Below are 18,272 nucleotides of genomic sequence, written 5' to 3'. Positions count from 1 at the left end.
TATGACAACTGTCACCATCACTGATCAAGACATCTCTGTGAAGCTCCGTACAGAAATTCCCAGTGAGAAGAGAAAGGCGGTAGGAGGGAAAAGAGATTTATCAGGAAAAATGAGAGAGTGAGATATTCAGGAATCAGCAGATATATGGCTGGCCTGCAACATAATTGAGCACCTTGTTACCACTTTCATGGAACTTTCTGTAATCACAGATCTTTGCTTGCACAGTTCCCAACACCTTGTGGAAAATACATTTATTTTTCACACAACAATGAGAATGACACTTCTGTGTCATTATCTACATGTCAAGATTGCTTTAACACTCAATGAAAGGGCAGTGACTGGGTAACCTCACTTCTTACTGGGCAAAATCCTAATTATCTGCTAAGAATCTACAGAGAACATAGTTTGTGGTTGTACTTCATATTGTCAAGCTTTTGTATCCAAATATAATACATTTTAGGTAAAGGTGTGACCAGGTCAGCTATGGCAGTCCTTCTCGCTTCTTGCCCACCTTTGTGTGTTGCGGGTCCTCCTGCTAGGGCCATTTAAGACATGCAGATGACCATGGCCTTCTGCCACAAGCTCAACCACAGTCCCAACTGCTCCCATGTAATTAATGGTTTAGAATCATTTTGTGTACACATTTATACGCAGTTGCATTGCATCAATGGACCTGATTTATTATGGCTCTTCAAGTCTGGAGAAGTTATACTTTCATCAGTGAAGCTGGGTGGTCCAGAAAACCTGGAATGGATTTCTTTAAAGTAATTTGTCATTTGCTTGTAAATGTTTTGAATCCTGGACCAGATCAATTCCAGGCTTGGTGAATCCCCCAGGTTCACTGATGAAAATGTATCCTCTCCAGCCATGGAAAGCTTTAATAAATCAGGCTCAGAGTGTGGTTCTGGGAAAGTTGGTTCTAATCATAATATTGCTTTTCCTTCCCTGAGGGAAGAACTGCATTACACCTACATATGGTAAAAGTGTGCAAAGCCTTAACCTGTGGTGTGGATTGCTATTCCTGGGCATATGCAAGTAGTTTGCTATGCACCTGGGAGCCACAAGGCTTACTAATGTAATATGAGGGGCTTACCTATCCTGGAGAATATTGGAGAATGTAGGGCACTTTTCTCAAATATTCCCCAGGATAGGGGCCATTCACACTAGGCACACAGACCTGGAGACTCTCTAGCATTATCAAAGCATATCTAAAGCTAAAACATATTTTGCATATAGCAATAAGAACTGTTCCATCAGGGAGATTCACCTCTCACTACCATTATTTGTCTTGTGGATCACTGTCAAATTATTGATTATTAATTAAAAAAGAAGATAATTAAACATTACATTTGGTGTTGTCAGCAGAACAGGATTACAGGGAAAGCCTTCCAATGGGCAAACTTGTTCTAATGACAGGTGTCTTCCTCATCTGTCTACACATCTCCTCAATGAGAGACATGAACACTTTCTCTACTCAATCCAAAATGGAAAACACTGGGACTTTACTTAAACTTTTATTCAGTCAGCAGAATAACCCTAAAAAGTAAAACTCCAGGTTCACTATTCTTTTTTCTTATAAATGTATGTATAAATATAAGCCACTTACGTAAGGTATAACTAATGTCCAGATTGCTTTGTAATGGGGGTGTCATTCATGCCAAGATCATCTTTATGAACATTTCACCTTTGCTATGCACAAGGCAATACAAGGTGTTGATTGGCCAAGGAGAGACACTAGTGTAACAATAAATGATAGCTGCAGTTTTATTATCTGCACTCAATGCGCATTTGATTGACACCTCACAAGTAAATTTTGTTTTTACCATCATTTATAATAAAAAAAATCTATAATAAAAAAAAAGTTCTGATTTAACATGTCCATAGGTAAGAGATGGCAGTCAGGGAATGTGACCAAAATACCTTAGTTTCTTTGTCAGCAAAGGATACTCCCTAGGTGACCACTTCCATGGGAGGGGGGTTAATCTTTCAAAACCACATTTGTCCATGGCAGGGGTGCCCACATTTTTTTTGGCTTGCAAGCTACTTGTAAAATGACTTAAATACTTTTATTAATTCAAAATGATCTGCCCAAAATAAAAATGCTAAACATATATATATATATGTGCACTGTATACATATTATATATATATATATGTTATATATATAACAGCATGAACATGTATGGCACAATACAATTCTGTATGGTTTTGACCATTACCTTACTCTGAATGGAATCAGCCAAAGTTGCATAGTCAGGACAGTAGTTCCTGGTAGCCAGCCTCAAACAGACTTCCAAATGATCATCAGTCGTGATGGAGGGGTATTTGGACTTATTAACTCCTATGCGTGGTAGAGTTTATTTTGAAAGGCAGGGTTCCGCGATCTACTCACATTGCCTTTACGATCTACCGGTAGACCGCAATCTACCTGTTGGGCACCCCTGGTCTATGGTTTCCCCTCAATATTGGTGTCACCATGGACTACGGGTGAACTATAGGTCCACCACTCGTGGTTGCATGCTGTTCAAGACAACAGGACTATAGAGACAGCTAAAGTGTTCAGAGTGTTTAACCAAACTTTTGGATTTATGACCAGGTTAACATAGTTTGTTTGATAACTGCAGTACAATCCAGTCTTACAATAATGAACTCTTTAAAAAAATGTTGGACAAAATGGGGATAACACTAGTAAAGAGAAGTAGAAACATAAAAAGTAACGTTAAGAATTCCCACAGTCTAATGAACTCAGTATTCAGGTGTTGAGTGATATATTTTTCATGCCTCCCTCTGCCCAGAAGAATAGCAGTTGCGTCTTGAGACGGAGTTGGCCATACTTCATTTCATGGGGCTCCATTCATTTCCACTGCTCTAGAAGCAGCATGTGGCTCAATCTCACTGCAACTAGATGCATTTGCAGAGAGATTTCTAGAATTTAACTGCTCTTATTCCAGGCACAGAGAACAAAGAGGAATCATAGATCTCTTTGTACTGCAAAAGCTGATTTTTAGCTTTAGCTCCAATATCTTCATCAAGAATACCAAAACAGACTGATTTGAAGACATTGAAATGATTCAATGAATATGCAAAGTGTATGAACAACATCGCAGCATTCTGGACCGAAAAGCCATCACAGAGGACAGAAAAAGTTGAAAGTATCGGTCAAAATGATTTTCCATCCTAATGTCAAAGCAATTTCATCAGATGACCGTTTTCATGAGATGTTACCAATGGAAAGATTCTTTTTACACACAAGATAGTTACAGCCCTAAATATATTTGCTATCAATCAAAATGAAAACTATTAAAACACTGCAATAGTCACATTGAAAAAAACAAAGAAAAAAATATACCTGATTTTTTTCCTACATGAGTTTCATTCCAAATTTTTATGCAATGATAAAAAAAATAGTTTTTTGGCACCCTTGGAAAGGCCGTCATAGCATTGCAAAGCCCATCGTACAATGATATGCTGATTCTCTAATTGAACAAATTGAAACATAGGTACATATAGAGGTCTATTTATAAACCAATTCATTTGACATTCCCTGAAACATTTTCTGGTGGAGAATCTTTCAGGTCCATGTGTTTCAATGACAGTCATTGATTATTTACTACTGAATGATTATGGGAATGTCAGATTTACTGCTTTATAAATAGACCCCATAGTGTTTTGAATAAAGAAGTTTGCTCCAAATGATTTGTAGGAGCTGGCAACACGGACTCTGCTATCTCCCTGGCCCCAAGCTATTCTCTGGTGGACTATAGAACTTTTAGTCAGTGGAAATGTCTTCTGCGCTTTAGATTTTGGGCAGAATCATCAGGAATCATCAATGTGAATGTATTGCAGAGAAGTACTGTAATGTTTATTCTACCCTGACATAGAAAAGGCTCTTCAAGCTTACCTGTATAGGTAGCACAATAAGGGCAACACAGATCATGATGACCACAAGGAGCTGTGACGGCCAGATCTTGGGGGTCACATCCCCAAATCCCACAGTGGAGAAAGTGACAATGCAGAAGTATAAGGAGTCGAAAAGGGTGAGGTTATTGCCTGCTCTCTCCAGGTGCTGAATGCCGCAAATACTAAACAGAGAAGAGGACATCCATGATAAAGGAATGGAAGAAACCAAAAATTACAGGCAAGGAAACACCAGTAAGTTAAAAGAGAAGGTAGACATATAAATCATATTTAATCATTAACATTTCATGGAACTTCTAACATGGTAATATAACTTTCAAATGTTATAAATCGACAGATTTTTGTAAAAGAATCCCTGGAGATCATGCCATGAATGTCCACATTCAGGTACTTACTTTCCAATGTATAAAAGTAGAACTTACACAAGGAGGATTTATATTCACCTGAGCTATGGTCTGTTCCTCCAAACTACACAGCCCCACACAGTAATGGCCTCTATACTTCCAATACAATTTCAGCTGTGTTAGATGCCTGGTCTCCTGCTGCACACTATGGTTCCTCCCGCTGGCCTAAAATATTATAATATGGAGCAGTAATGGAGAAGATAGGGGAAGGAACCATTGTCTGTTGCAGGGGAAGAAGTAGGCATCAGACACTCTGACAAGGGTTAAAAGTAAAAATTCTTGATTAGTAGAAGATAAGAGGACCTGGAGGGCCCAGGTGAGCATAAATCCACTTCTGACATGGTTACCCACACCCAGCAATTTACAGCTAGAGCTAGAATTGCACACAATTCTCAGGTTCACAAGGAGAATGAGCTATAGTACTTCGTGCACCCATGGCAGGGGCCATAAAAGTGCCTTTTAGATTTTTATAAGCACAGAATACCAAGCCGGCCTATACTTTACTCTAGGTAAAGCAACTGAAGCATTTTCTCCCTTTCCTGGTCTTGACCTGTATTAGACTTAATCAATGAGGTGTCTTTAGGCTTATATGATAGTGTTATATTTCTATTGATGATAGGGATAAAAAAGTGAAATGATAGGGGAAAAAAACTATACAGAATAAAAGCAACTTGATTGTTTTACTGCCTACTTTGTCCAATATTAAGCCGGGTCTTGCAGAATAAATTTCCAGATATACAGTAATCAATGCATTTTTAGTGATTAAATAGTGGCTAGTCATGAAGCCAAAGTAAAAGAATAGCGACAATTTTAGATGGAGTACTACCCACAACCAATAGATGGTGCTGGAAACGTTGACAAAGGACTCACACATGTATTTTATTTTACTTGTTGCAAAGGTTATATAGAACCAACATATTTCACTGAGTCTTTTTACATTATTCATATTCGATTCTGCCCCAGTGGAGCTCATGAGCTGACATCCTTAGCACAATAATACAGATGCATATGAGTAGGTGGGCAGCTCAACCATAGCAATTTGTTTGCCTGAATCTCAAGGGTAGAGCAAAACAAAATCCTCACCATTATTATATTACTGCCAACCAGTACAGCAATAAATAATCTGCTGCATAGGTGATTGACTTTTACAGCTGTAGAAAAGATCATAACAATGGATGGCAAATAATGTATTGTAGATCATAACAAGTGTTGTGTAATTCACCTTCTACCTCTATAAGTGTTCAAGAAATGCATATCATGGCTTGGCGTACCTGTTGGGAATTTAGACTGGACATATGATAAACATTACATAATAAAAGGTTACCTAGAGTAAAAACCACATGATCAGTGATAAATGACAGCATTGCAGTAAACCTGCTACTGTGCTTGCACTGTAACAAAGTGCAAATTCAAGGGCCCCTGCAGCTATAAAAAATAACTGAAGCAAGTCTGGCCACTGAAGATTGTTTTAATGAAACACTATGTTTTGATGTACAGAAACCAACACTGGGAATATTGATCTTCTGGTCTCACCGGCTCCAACTTCTGATCTTTAAGTCATTGTAGGATTCTGAAGTCAAGGCAAGCGATCACTACTGGAAAATTGTTGGTTTACTATGAACTTCAGCAGAAGATCTCTGGGGATCAGAAAGGCATTCAGCAGACAGTGGAAAGGGTGAGCACTCACTGTCACCATTTACTGGTATGCCTTACTGGTTCAGTTGGTAAGGTTGTTTTTGCCATCTAAAAGGGCAATAGGATTGTACCTTCATCTTCATCAACCTAGTGCAAAACACTTTAGGGTCTACATTTAGCGTTCCAGGCGTAGCTCTACTGTTACATAAAAAATAGAACCCCTTCGGATATAAAAAAAAGTTAATAATAAAGTCAAATAATATTCAACCTTCCCAGGCTTCAAGTCTTTTATGTGTCCAGTATAGTCACTCTGTTACTGGTTTAAATTAATGCCCAGCATCATTCTACCAAGTTCCTGTGTGCTCGGGGTGTCAAAGACTCACCCCCTAGGAATGTCCCAATATATAAGCCTGATATCACTAGAGACTGCTGTAGAGAATGGCATGACAGATCACTACATTAGCATCATTCTCAACAGCATTTACAACCAGTCAGAAAAGAAAGAAAGATTACCCAATATCACTCGAATAGCCAGTGATGTTCAACCCACTTCTTGTGAGCCTTGGGTGTCAAGGATCTGCCCCCTAGGAGCGGTGTGCCATTACATCAGCCTGAGTTTATAAGAAAATTCTGCAGAGAATGGCCTGACACATCCTTATGTGTGCATCCCTCTGTATAGAATTTAAAACCTCCCAATGACGCTGGAGAGAAGAGGACCCAACTTGTATTACATGCAGTTCATTAAAAACATGTATGAATGCTGGAATTTTTTTTAAATGTATGAAAGTTTCCCAAAGGTGAGACTGGAGTTGTGTTTAAAAAGGTTTGGTTTGGCTAGCTGGTGATTGTTGACATAAGTCATGAGGCAAGAGGAGGAATCTAGACTGGCTAAGCTCCCGACAGCCATTTGTAATGTTTGCATTGTTGAAGGGAAGGTACTTACTGGTAATGATTGCTATTGTTTAGTATTAGGGATGATGGCAGTAGAGCAACTCATGCTCATCTTCTGATATCTGCTTTCTACAATCCCTAAGCCTTATAAATACAAAGCTTTAGGCAAACCTTTTGGTTAGCCACATTTGCCCGATCATCATTCTGCTTGGAATAAGTGATTGATGTAATGACATTGGTCACATGATTATCATGGAGAGATTTGGGAATTGCTTCTTTTAGGACCCGTAAGAATTTCACATGTTCTTTTGGCACATTATTATAGAGTAAGAAGGAGTTACTTGGGAGACCCAGTATTCTGATGAGAACTGAAGGATGGATGACTGTGTGACCATTGAGTAGGCCAAATATTACTCTGGGTAAAATCATGAGTTGGGGAGGGGGGTGTGATTGCTTTAAAATCTGCCCATATTTAGGCTTTATAACTTTCTTATAGAAAAAAAAAACACCAGCATAGTTTATCTATCTCATCTTCACATTTGTACTTGTATTGGCAATACAAAGCAACAGGTCCACTTTAAGGACCTTGACAGACTAGCTGCTGTGAAAATAAAGAGCCATTTACAAGTGTGCTGACACCAGTCACATCTGTGCCTTCACTGAAGCATACTTACCAGGTAAACATGAGGCAGATAAGGGTGCAAATGAGGATGAAGACTTGATTAAACATGGCAGAGTGGGTCCTCTGAATGGCACGATGCAGGTCATTCTGGCAGAAAGAAGAGATACATAAATGATGGGCCATATTAATGAGGCTTTACAATGTATATCATCTTCCGTTTTCACTCTCAGTGACAGCCCGACATTTGGAAAGGGCAAGCAGCGGTAAGCGTAATCACTTTGCTGCTTGAGGCATCAATGTAAATGGAGCCCACTTCTTCTTTTATAGAAACTAGTGTAAACATACAAGTACATAAAGTACACATCATAGTGAACGTGTAGACAGGAAGTGGCTGAAAGAGGATAAAAGATTGGTGACAATAAAAAGCAAAAATAGGTACAAATAGATGATAAAAGAATTTATGGAGTGAAAAAAGCCATGGAAGTTTATGTTACATATCAGCATTGTCATTCAGTTAGAGCAGTGTTTGCCATCCTTTTCGGACCTACAGACCACTAAACTTACGGGCTTCACACAGCCCATGGGCGGGAAGCTGTGTGTCACTCAAAGGGAAAAAAACTTCCCCCAGAGTGACGTCATGATGCCAGAACCTGCCCACTCTCCCATCGCAGGTCTGAGCATGCAATGGTAGAGTAGGCGGGTTGTGTCCAGAGAGACAACTAACCCACCATCCCGAGCCTTCTATCTGAACTGGGGACATGGTCCACAGCTCTGGCTAGTGAGTCCTTCTCCTGACCCTGCTGGAGGGCATACCGGCCAGAGCCACGGACCACCAAAATGTTCTCACGAACAAAGTTAGAGTAATGTTTCTTAACCAGAGTTCCTCTAGAAGTTTCTAGGTGTTCCTTGAACAATTAGCAGTTGGTGATACTCAGGTCTATAATCTTTTGCTAATCTGTAAAAGTGGTAGTCTTACTAGAAATGTACGAGGTATTCTTTCAACTGACCATCACTCTGTGGATATAGTAATCATAATAGGGGATTCCCCGAAAAAAATTATTTCAAGAGGTCCCCCCATGTTAAAAAAGTTCAGGAATATTGAGTTATAACCTACATTTCCCAAGCTTTTAAACCCTTAGGAACCCTGAAAAATAAGTTCAGGTAGTAGGGAACCTACTAAAACCAATTTATTGGGGATCAATCTGACAAACGCCTCCTATATTGGTGGCCAATGGAAAGATCTCCCTCATACATTTGTGGCTAGAATGTCATCCTTATAGACAACCTAACTCATGCAGCTGGGCTTTCCACATGGTATTAGAATTATGTAGGCATCATCCAATAAGGTCAATCAACTACATTTCAAAGAACCCCTATCAACCTCTGGAGAAACCCTGGGGATCCACTGGTTGAGAATAGTTAGTTTACTAGATATGAACCCATAATGGATCACACATAATATTAGGACAATGTAGAACTGTTGTAGAAAACTGTTAAGAAACTTCTAACATGCTACAGGAGAAAGACATGTTACAGAAGTTATTTGGGAGAAAAGTCATTCTACAGGACGCAGTCAAGTTCCAGCTTGAGAAATGTCAGATCAATACCACTAAATATGCTGTTATGAATATGTTGATTAAGTTTTTGAGTTTCTGTTTAATAAAATTTAGAAGAGCTCTGTGCAGATCCAACTTGGATAATATTATAATGGTCCCTGGACTAGGTATGATGTAAATTGAAGGTGCGCTGTCTTCTTTTAACACACAGGAGATTGTCATGATTGAGGACATGATAAATGATCACTGTCATATTAGTCCCTTTACATGTCTGTTCTCCAAGACTGTTGCTCCCAATGGCCCCTCTATAAATAACTAGGGATGGTTTTCCTCTTAGCAGCATCCATTATAAAAGGTCAAATAAAAATACATGAAAACTGAAAAGGGCACGAACAACACAAAAAAGTAAGAAAGCATCAAAGAATAATAATAAAAAACACACAATTAAAGCCTTTTCAAGCTTAAAAATAATTGCTCTGCACAATATAAAATAAAAAGTAATACCTTCTTCCCTTGAATCCAGGACTCTATAGGCACAATCCCTGAGGGTATGTCATCAATTGATTAAAAACTCCCCAGAGATTGCAGCTCAGAACAAAGCTAACATGGCATTGTTCCTTTGCAGAATTCAGGATATGCCTACATGAGATCCCTTGATGTTATATGTCCAGATAGAAGACTTCAAAAAAGAGAGATCCATACAGATTTTAAAAATAAATAGGTGACGGGAGGCAGGAAAAGATGGTGTTGCAAGCTTAATGATGGGCTTTTAAACAGCAGGACCAGAAGGTAATTTGCCAGTTGCACTATGACCAAACCCTGGGGCACGACAAAGAGGTGGTGGTGGTAGTAGTGGTGAAAATTTGATTTATGTGTTCACCATTTTTTTCATCAGGTGTATAAAAAAAAAACTGCTATCTTGGATGGAAAAGTTATAAAAGTACAATAAATAACCTATAATGGAAAAAATTCTAATAAATTACACTGAAGTTGTGAAGTGAAAAAGTGAAGATAAGCAAAGAAGTGTTTGAGAAATGTTCCTCTTCAGCTTCAGAAGTTTGGTGAACTGGTCTGTTATAAGTACAGAGAATTTAGAGACCTATTTATCATAAAGGGGAGGTCAGATAAAAAAGAATCTGGTCTTTTCTAAATGTTTGTTTCCTTATCAATGCTTGCATTATGGCACAATTATGAAAGGGCAATCAGTTTTCTTTACAGTAATCACTATAAATTATCATAAATATAAATGAAGTAGTAAGTGACACTTTTCCACGTTTTATCACATTTTTAAAAGTGCCCATAAACTTACCATATATACTTTACCTGAAAATACGATAAGAGAAAGAATCGTGGTTTATAGTCTAGATGTCACTGTGTCCTTATGTAAAGTGTATAACAATCTCTTGCAGTCTGAAACAATTTTAGTTTGTTACACTTGTTACATGAGGACACAGCACCATCTAATGGTGACCAACAATACTGCATAAAAGATCATTTAGGAGCAAGTGATGTCTCATAACCAACTGAAAAGTACAAAATACTTTAACTTGTAAAAAGAAAACAATATATATAGACTAAGCCCATGTGATTTTAATCTTTTTTCACCTTAAAAAAAATGTTTAAAAAATAAGTCACCATGGATGTTTTTATTCATGGCACTTTTATTAGCATTTTTATTAATTACTGTTTTGAATGTTAGCAGTGATGATTGCATTATAAGCCCTAGGATTATTCTCACGTCAGAGCATCTTTCTGTATTCTCAGGTAACAATATATATCTGGGTTTGTACTCGGATCAGTTTATATTTGAATATAGGCAGTGAATTGGAGCTTTAGACTTGCATTGTGGCCACAGACTTGAGAGTTATTGTTTGAAACATCCTGATCTCTATTGTAGACTAAACATTCCCCAGAATGAAGGAGATAAGTGAGCAGGCTGGTCACCCCTCAATTTGGCATTTACTATGTTTCAAACAGATAGTTGCGATCTTTTAAAAGTGTTAATCCCACCGAAAAGTGCTAACCTTTTTGAAAAGGACAAACTTAAAATTGCATAAATTGTATATACTGTGACAGAGTGTCACTAAGAATGTCAGGGAAAGTGTTAAAAAGGCTCCAGGGAATAGAAAGCAGATAGGTCTGTGTAAGTTTCTAGTAAGAAACCTGGTTCTTTAGGGCCCTGGAGCCAGCCACAGGAGTGAAAGGGTGGGTTCCTTGGCCACCCCAATCCTGACTTGGTTAATATGCACCTGCACTCAGATGTAGGGAGAAGGAGGAAGTATTTAGCCAGAGGGATCCAGGCTGTGAGTGAGTAGTCAGAGGCTGAGAGAGAGCCAGAGGGATCCAGGCTGAGAGAGAGCTAGAGGGATCCAGGCTGAGAGAGAGCCAGAGGGATCCAGGCTGAGAGAGAGCCAGAGGGATCCAGGCTGAGAGAGAGCCAGAGGGATCCAGGCTGAGAGAGAGCTAGAGGGATCCAGGCTTAGGAGGCCGCTCAGTTAGTTCCCAGAGCTGTGGGGGAACAGAGCTCGGCCTTGCACCAGCAACGATTACATGTGAGTGGAACATGCTTGTTTGCTATCTAAAGACTGTCTTGTATTGGTTTTGCCTTAAACTGCTGTAATGTTAGTCAGAGAGGGACTATCTCAGTAAAGGTATGTAGTTGCTCAGCCAATCCATTTCTTTTGTTTGTTAAAGTGCTAATAAATAGACAGGCAGGAGTCTGTTTTCAACTGCAACTTTGAAGTCTGCTGTCTGATTCACTGCTGTCTTCTGACCCCGTTGCTACGGGTGATCTCACAATATATAATACCGTAACTCTACAGCTGCAGGTGAGCAAAGTCCCGCTGACACCTGTCAGATGAGAACTGTGCTACAGAGTATCACACAAGTGATCTCATACCGTATAAATAGATTCTACACAGCTATGGCTCAATTAGAAAGGGAATGCAGGGTGTTTTACATTCATTAGCACTACAGACCACAGCCCAGTTAGAGAAACTTCTCCCTACGGTTGCATTTACATTCATACATAGAAGTAGGATGGAGGTGAAAAAAGAGATTTTCACAGCTGCGTTCCTAAGGCGCTAGGCTGCAGCTGCTCATTATCCTCCATGTATGGAGCTGACAATTGAAAATGTGGTTCTTTGCTTTTATGGTTCACATTCTTTTTTTTTCCTCCTTTGACTATAGCTTTGGGAGTTTATGCTTCCACGGTACAGCCAATTTTAGCACTAGAACTCCAATTGACCTGGCTGTGTTGCAATCTTTATAATTTCCAGTGATTTGTAGGACTATCCAATGGAAATGCAGAAAAGTAAGCACAGACAGCTCACCCCTAAGAATGCAGTTAATTCTCCCTCTGGTGTATGAGTGTCCAGATAATCACAGATAAAATGGATGATTGTAAGCTCCAACTAAAACTATTGTATCCAAATAAAACTGACAGCTTTATTGAAGCATACAATTATAACAGTGGTAAAAGCACTCAAACACTTACGTGTTTCAGGCTTTAGTATCAGTTAATCATAGCAATTTTGGTATATGATGGTAAAAAAAATATAGAGGTTAAGGGCTCCCCTAAATCATTCACAAATTACAATTTTTACAGGGAGGTAGGAAAAAGTAGGGTGGATGTTGGCTCAGCAAAGCTTAAGGGCCCTTTAATACTTGCAATGGAAAATCATGGCTGCTTGTGCGGTAAACTGCTGCTGTGCACTCGGGAACAGAAAACCACACGACAGGTAACCACATTTGCATGTGGCTGTGACATGGTTCTTCCAAAAGCAATAGGGTGGCGAAAAAAAACTTGTCATTTTCTCGAATCGAACTTCTTTCTACTGCAGCTCTGTGCACAAACTGTTCCTATTCACTTAAATGGGTGCTGTTGAGACTACAGCTGACCCCAAGACAGAATGCTGCAGCTCACCGCGGGTCTGAAATGGCCCTTAGGAACCTCTTTATAAGGAAGGGGCTATTGGATAATAGATCACCACTTCTTTGTCTTGCTACGATTATCATGCCATACCTATACATAGGTGACCCTATTAGGGTGACAATCAGTGATTTACACTCACTCTATACAGTATTTACCCATTTTTTCCATCATAATCTCCATTCACCATTATGGAGTAACTAACTGACAATTTTTTTAGCCACAATTTTCAAGTTTAACAGTGATCAACAGCAGCCATAGACTTTTATTACGGTTGCTGATTGCCACTTATGGAACAAACACGGATAATTTTTTATTGTGGCTTAGGGTGTTCTTTACTTTCAAAGTGGTGAACACTATCTAGCAATTGCCAAAGTGGTCATTAGAATGAACACCATCTCTCATCACTGAAAGTGGGAATATTCTAAACGTGGCAATCCATCAGGAAAGATCACCACTGGTATAAACGGAGCAAGCAGAAAAATGTTGTTGTGTATTATTAAGGACATCTCGCCAAGCTTGCTGCCCCTTTATTAAAAAGCACCTAATTATCTTTCCATCCAGGCAAAATCAATCTTTAGAGTATCTTCTCTAACTTCCTAGCTGTTAATCCTGCCTAAGATTAAGATATAATGAACAGAAGCATTGTCTATCCTAGATTCAAGCACATCATCACACAAAAAAAGATTCTAAGGAGTAACAACACTGACAAATCTTTTAACATCAGGGATAGTTTGAAACAAATTAAAGAGATTAATCAAAGCAAATGAAAGTCCTCCGGCAAGAACAGACAGTTCTCAATACTAAGAAACGTCAGCTAAAGTAATGAACATCTCCAAAAAACACCAGTAAAATGAAATATTAAATGTTAATACCATTCCAGAAACAGCTTTGCTCTGTTAAAATTAGTAAGTATTCTATTTCTTTATTCAACAAGTCTATGCTGGTCCCATGATGCTGCTTCTATTCTTTGGCTGGATTAAAGTATCTTAAATACCAGCCAGATAGGATGGAGGGGCAAATTGGGGTGATATTGGTTTAAGAGCTGGAAAACATGGAGTAGCTGGCATTAGAATATGGTGAAATAAAAGAGAAGAGGGAAGCTGATATAAAATTAGACTAACACAAAAAAAACACAATCAGAGAGGCATCATGGTAAAACACAAGTTAAAAAAGGATAAAGAAGGCAGCATGGAGGAACACATGAGTGACAGGACTGGAGAGACAGCATGGAGAAGCACAGCAGAAATAGAAGCCACGTGGAGATAAAAAATTCAAGGATCAGATAATATAGAAGAGACAAATTCAAATACAAAGTATGGAGAGGAACAAACAAGACCAGAATGACATCAAAGGAGAACAAGGGAGACAGGATGAGAATGACAACATGGGTGAAAACAAGGCAATCAGAACTAGATTGACAACATAGAGGGGAAGAGTAGAGCCAGGCTTAGAGAAGAAGCATGGAGGACCACACGTAGGAAAGCCAGGAGCAGGGAGGCAGCATGGAGCAGAAACAAAGGCAGATTCAAAAATGAAACATGAAGGAGACTGGACCAGAATGACATAATGAAGCAGAACAAGATAGGCAGGACAAGAATGACAACATGGAGATGGACAGGGGAACAAAGGTTAGGATTAAAACATAGCGGAGAAGATGAGAGACATGCTTAGAAAGGTTACATGGAGGAACACATGGAAGCCAGAAACTAAGAAGAAGCATAGAAAAGAAGAGACAGATACAAAAATAAAATATGGAGGAGACAGGACCAGTATGACATAATGAAGCAGAACAAGATAGGCAGGACAAGAATGACAACATGGAGATGGACAGGGGAACCAGGGTTAGGATTACAACATAGAGGAGAACACTAAAGCCATGCTTGGAAAGGTTACATGGAGGAGCACATGGAAGACCAGAACTAAGAAGAAGCATAGAAAAGAAGAGACAGATACAAAAATAAATTATGGAGGAGACAGGACCAGTATGACATAATGAAGCAGAACAAGATAGACAGGACAAAAATCACAACATGGATGTGAACAGGGGAACGAAGATTGGAAGTACAACATATAGGAGAAGACGAGAGCCATGCTTAAAAAGATTACATGGAGGAGCACATGGAAGCCAGGAACTGAGAAGAAGCATAGAAAAGAAAAGAGAGGTTAAAAAATGAAACATGGAAGAGACAGGACCAGAATGACATAATGAAGCAGAACAAGATAGACAGGACAAGAATGACAACATGGAGATGAACAGGGGAACTGAGGTTAGAATTACAACATAAAGGAGAACACTAGAGCCATGCTTAGGAAGGTAGCATGGAGGAGCACATGAAAGCCAAGAATGAGGTTAAAAAATGAAACATGGAGAAGAGCAGGAGAGACAACACCAGAAGGACATTATGAAAGCAAACAAGAGAAACCGGACCAGAATGACAATAAAGGAGAGAAGAGCAGAACCAGGGTTAGAATGACAACATACAGGAGAACAGAAGAGCCAAGGTCAGATAGGCAGCATGGAGGTGCACAGGATAGCCAGATTTACAGAGCTAGCATGGAGACAACACGGAGGGCACAGTAACAGAGACATTATGAAAGGACAAGGGAGAGACAGGTTTGGAGATGCAAAACAGAGGAAGACAAGGAGAGTTAGAACAAGAGCGCATGTTCTATAGGAAAAACAGGATGGATGCCAACCCTTCAGAAAAAGTAGGCACTACAGAAAGTGGGAAAAAAGAATATCCTGCTCTACTTTGAAACCAGGAGCAAGATACAGATCCTAGTCAATGGGCCTGACTTAATAAAGCTCTACGAGGCTGGAGGAGATATACTTTCACCAGGTGGTCCAGAAAACCTGGAATGCATTTGTAAGTAAATGTTTTAAATCCTGGACCAGATTCATTCCAGGTTTACTGGATCATTCAGGTTCACTGATGAAAGTGTATCCTCCCCAGCCTTGGACAGCTTTAATAAATCAGGCCCACTATTCTTAAACACATTTAAAGAAGCAGACAAGGTAACTTACAATCATGTTCTCCAAGGCATGTTTTGCCAGCCAGCAGTTGAGGAAGACTGGAATATAAAGACTTCTCAGTGGAGGCCAGAACACCTAAAATAGAGCAAAGATAACAGTGAATAAAAGCAGATCTATAGTACTGTACATTGGACTGCACTGCCATCTTCTCAGCATGGTGAGGGACTGGTTCTGTGTAAAGCACCTAATCAGTACTTTTATTAACAAACACATGCTTTGATGCAACCAGATATAACAATATCTGAGAGTTGGTAGTATGGTGAAGCCAGGGGAGAGACTGTTCCACTTGACAGGTAAGTATTTCAGTATTTTTGGGAAGGGGATTTTAAGTCTGCTTAATAATTAAGTTCAGATGTTTATGCTACAACTTCCAAAGTGTTCAATGGGGAGCCAGGTCTCCAATATCTGTACCACATCATTAAGATACACTTATGTTTTCAAAAACAGCAACATGGGACTTTTCATGTACAACAACTAAAATTTACAGCTTTATTAGTACACAATTTACGAACACTGTACATCAATGACACGTTTCGCATGACTTGCTGCATCAGGCAGTAAGTAGTAACTTTTTTTTTACATCAAAAGATTAGATGTAGCTTTTTAAGTAATATCTTGATTGAAACTGAACTATCTTATTAGGACTTTATTGGGGCATATTGTGTATTTAGAAGCCCTCTATATGGCCCTTTTATAGTTATGCTATTACATTAATACTTGTCTTGCATTATTAGGATATCCAAATGTCTTCTAAAAGAAGCACTGTATTGTTATGTACTTTTTAAAGGGAATTTTTACCACATTCAGTACAATATAACTAAAAGACAGAAAGAGGCCTTTTTGGCATGCAAATGAAATTTACCTGTAACAAAAACTTGTGTGATAAGAAGTAATAAGTAACAAACGTTTTTAATCAATAAAATAAGTAAATTTGGCCAACTTGGCACTGGATATTTACTGCTAAAATCTCATAGGAACTATAGCATATTTCAATATTATCAATATATCCAGTAGGTAATCACTGTCATCTCGGGGATTCCAGACGCGTTTTGCCAAAAAAATTACTTCCTCAGGGGTATCACTGACATGCAATATACGCTAGGTCACAAAATAGTACAAATCAAAATTCAAATCTTATATAAATTGGTTCTATATTAATAGTTCAATAGTATATCTCATAACATATCTTATGCCTTGTATAAAAAAGAGAATTAAAAAAATCGAAAAAAGAGAAAGATGAGTGAGAATTTCACTTTACCAAATGAACAGTCTAGATGCCAATAGTAAATAATTCTCATTGTTCATTTGAATCTGGGCATAACTTACTCAGAGCCAACCTGGCACAGAGCCCAGAAACATAGCCAGTAGCGGGGGCAGACCGGGCATTTCTGCAACCAAGAGTATCCTTTAAACAAGTGTGGTGTGTGTTTATTAATCTGATCACCTGTCCTTTACAAAATGTGAATATAGAAATGTACCCAACTATGCAGAGAGTTTTACATTGTGCTTGCTATGAAGTACAGGATGAAAATTAATAAAAGAATATGATCAGAATATTAAAAACTTCTTTACCTAAATGTAAATGCCATGGCTTCGCTGTGCTGTCTGATTTAATTACTGTCTTCATGCAATATCTCAGCTTTCCCTTAATGTGCAAGACTTGTTTTTCATAGATTTTTCAAAGAGTAGAGTTTATTTTTTCTGAAATAGGTAACATGCTAATGAAAATCATGACTGCCTTTCTTATCAGCCCCTAGATTAGTGGTGGTCAATCTACTTTCTACAGGAGATTGTCAGAGACTACAAACAGGAATGGTCAGAGCCTGTGGACACTGTACATGAAATGGTTAGAGACATGCTACATGAGATTGCCAGAGACTGCAAACATTTTTACAGGAATGATCAGAGCCTGGATGTACAGAAGTTTAACAGAGACAGCAGGTGTACTACCAGAGATTGCAAACATTATGTAGTAGATGTACAGAAACTTTAAAAATGGCATAGGAGATGGTCGGAGACTTCAGATAGAAGATGGTCAGGAACTGTGCACATGCAATAGTTGTTGGATACTGGACACATTATAGGGACATCATGAGATAGTCATTGATTGTAGACATGTTGCATGAGACTTACAGACATTAAGATAGCACTGCATTTACAGCCTCATTACAAAAATATTTCCTCTACATCTGTGCTGCCTGCCCCCCCGCAAAAAAAAATTACTTATGCCAATTTGATATTTCTCACAAAATTATCTATGATAAAAGATCAGAGGAAAT

General features: G+C 38.8%; 1 protein-coding gene across 1 annotated transcript in view; it reads right to left on the bottom strand.

The window, feature by feature from the left end:
* The window catches only part of LOC140322930 (potassium channel subfamily T member 2-like), an 85,233-nt gene that overhangs the window by 35,630 nt on the left and 31,331 nt on the right, over positions 1 to 18,272 (bottom strand). The window contains exons 8-10 of the mRNA XM_072399585.1: positions 15,985 to 16,068; positions 7,522 to 7,616; positions 3,901 to 4,081 (exon numbers count right to left, since the gene is read on the bottom strand). Of these exons, the coding sequence (XP_072255686.1) occupies positions 3,901 to 4,081; positions 7,522 to 7,616; positions 15,985 to 16,068 (360 nt within the window). The remainder of the gene's footprint in view (positions 1 to 3,900; positions 4,082 to 7,521; positions 7,617 to 15,984; positions 16,069 to 18,272) is intronic.

Source organism: Pyxicephalus adspersus, chromosome 2 (genome assembly GCF_032062135.1).
Source record: "Pyxicephalus adspersus chromosome 2, UCB_Pads_2.0, whole genome shotgun sequence".
Lineage (NCBI taxonomy): Eukaryota > Metazoa > Chordata > Amphibia > Anura > Pyxicephalidae > Pyxicephalus > Pyxicephalus adspersus.
Note: the sequence above shows the minus strand (reverse complement) of the source record. Positions and strands in the feature narration are given on the sequence as shown.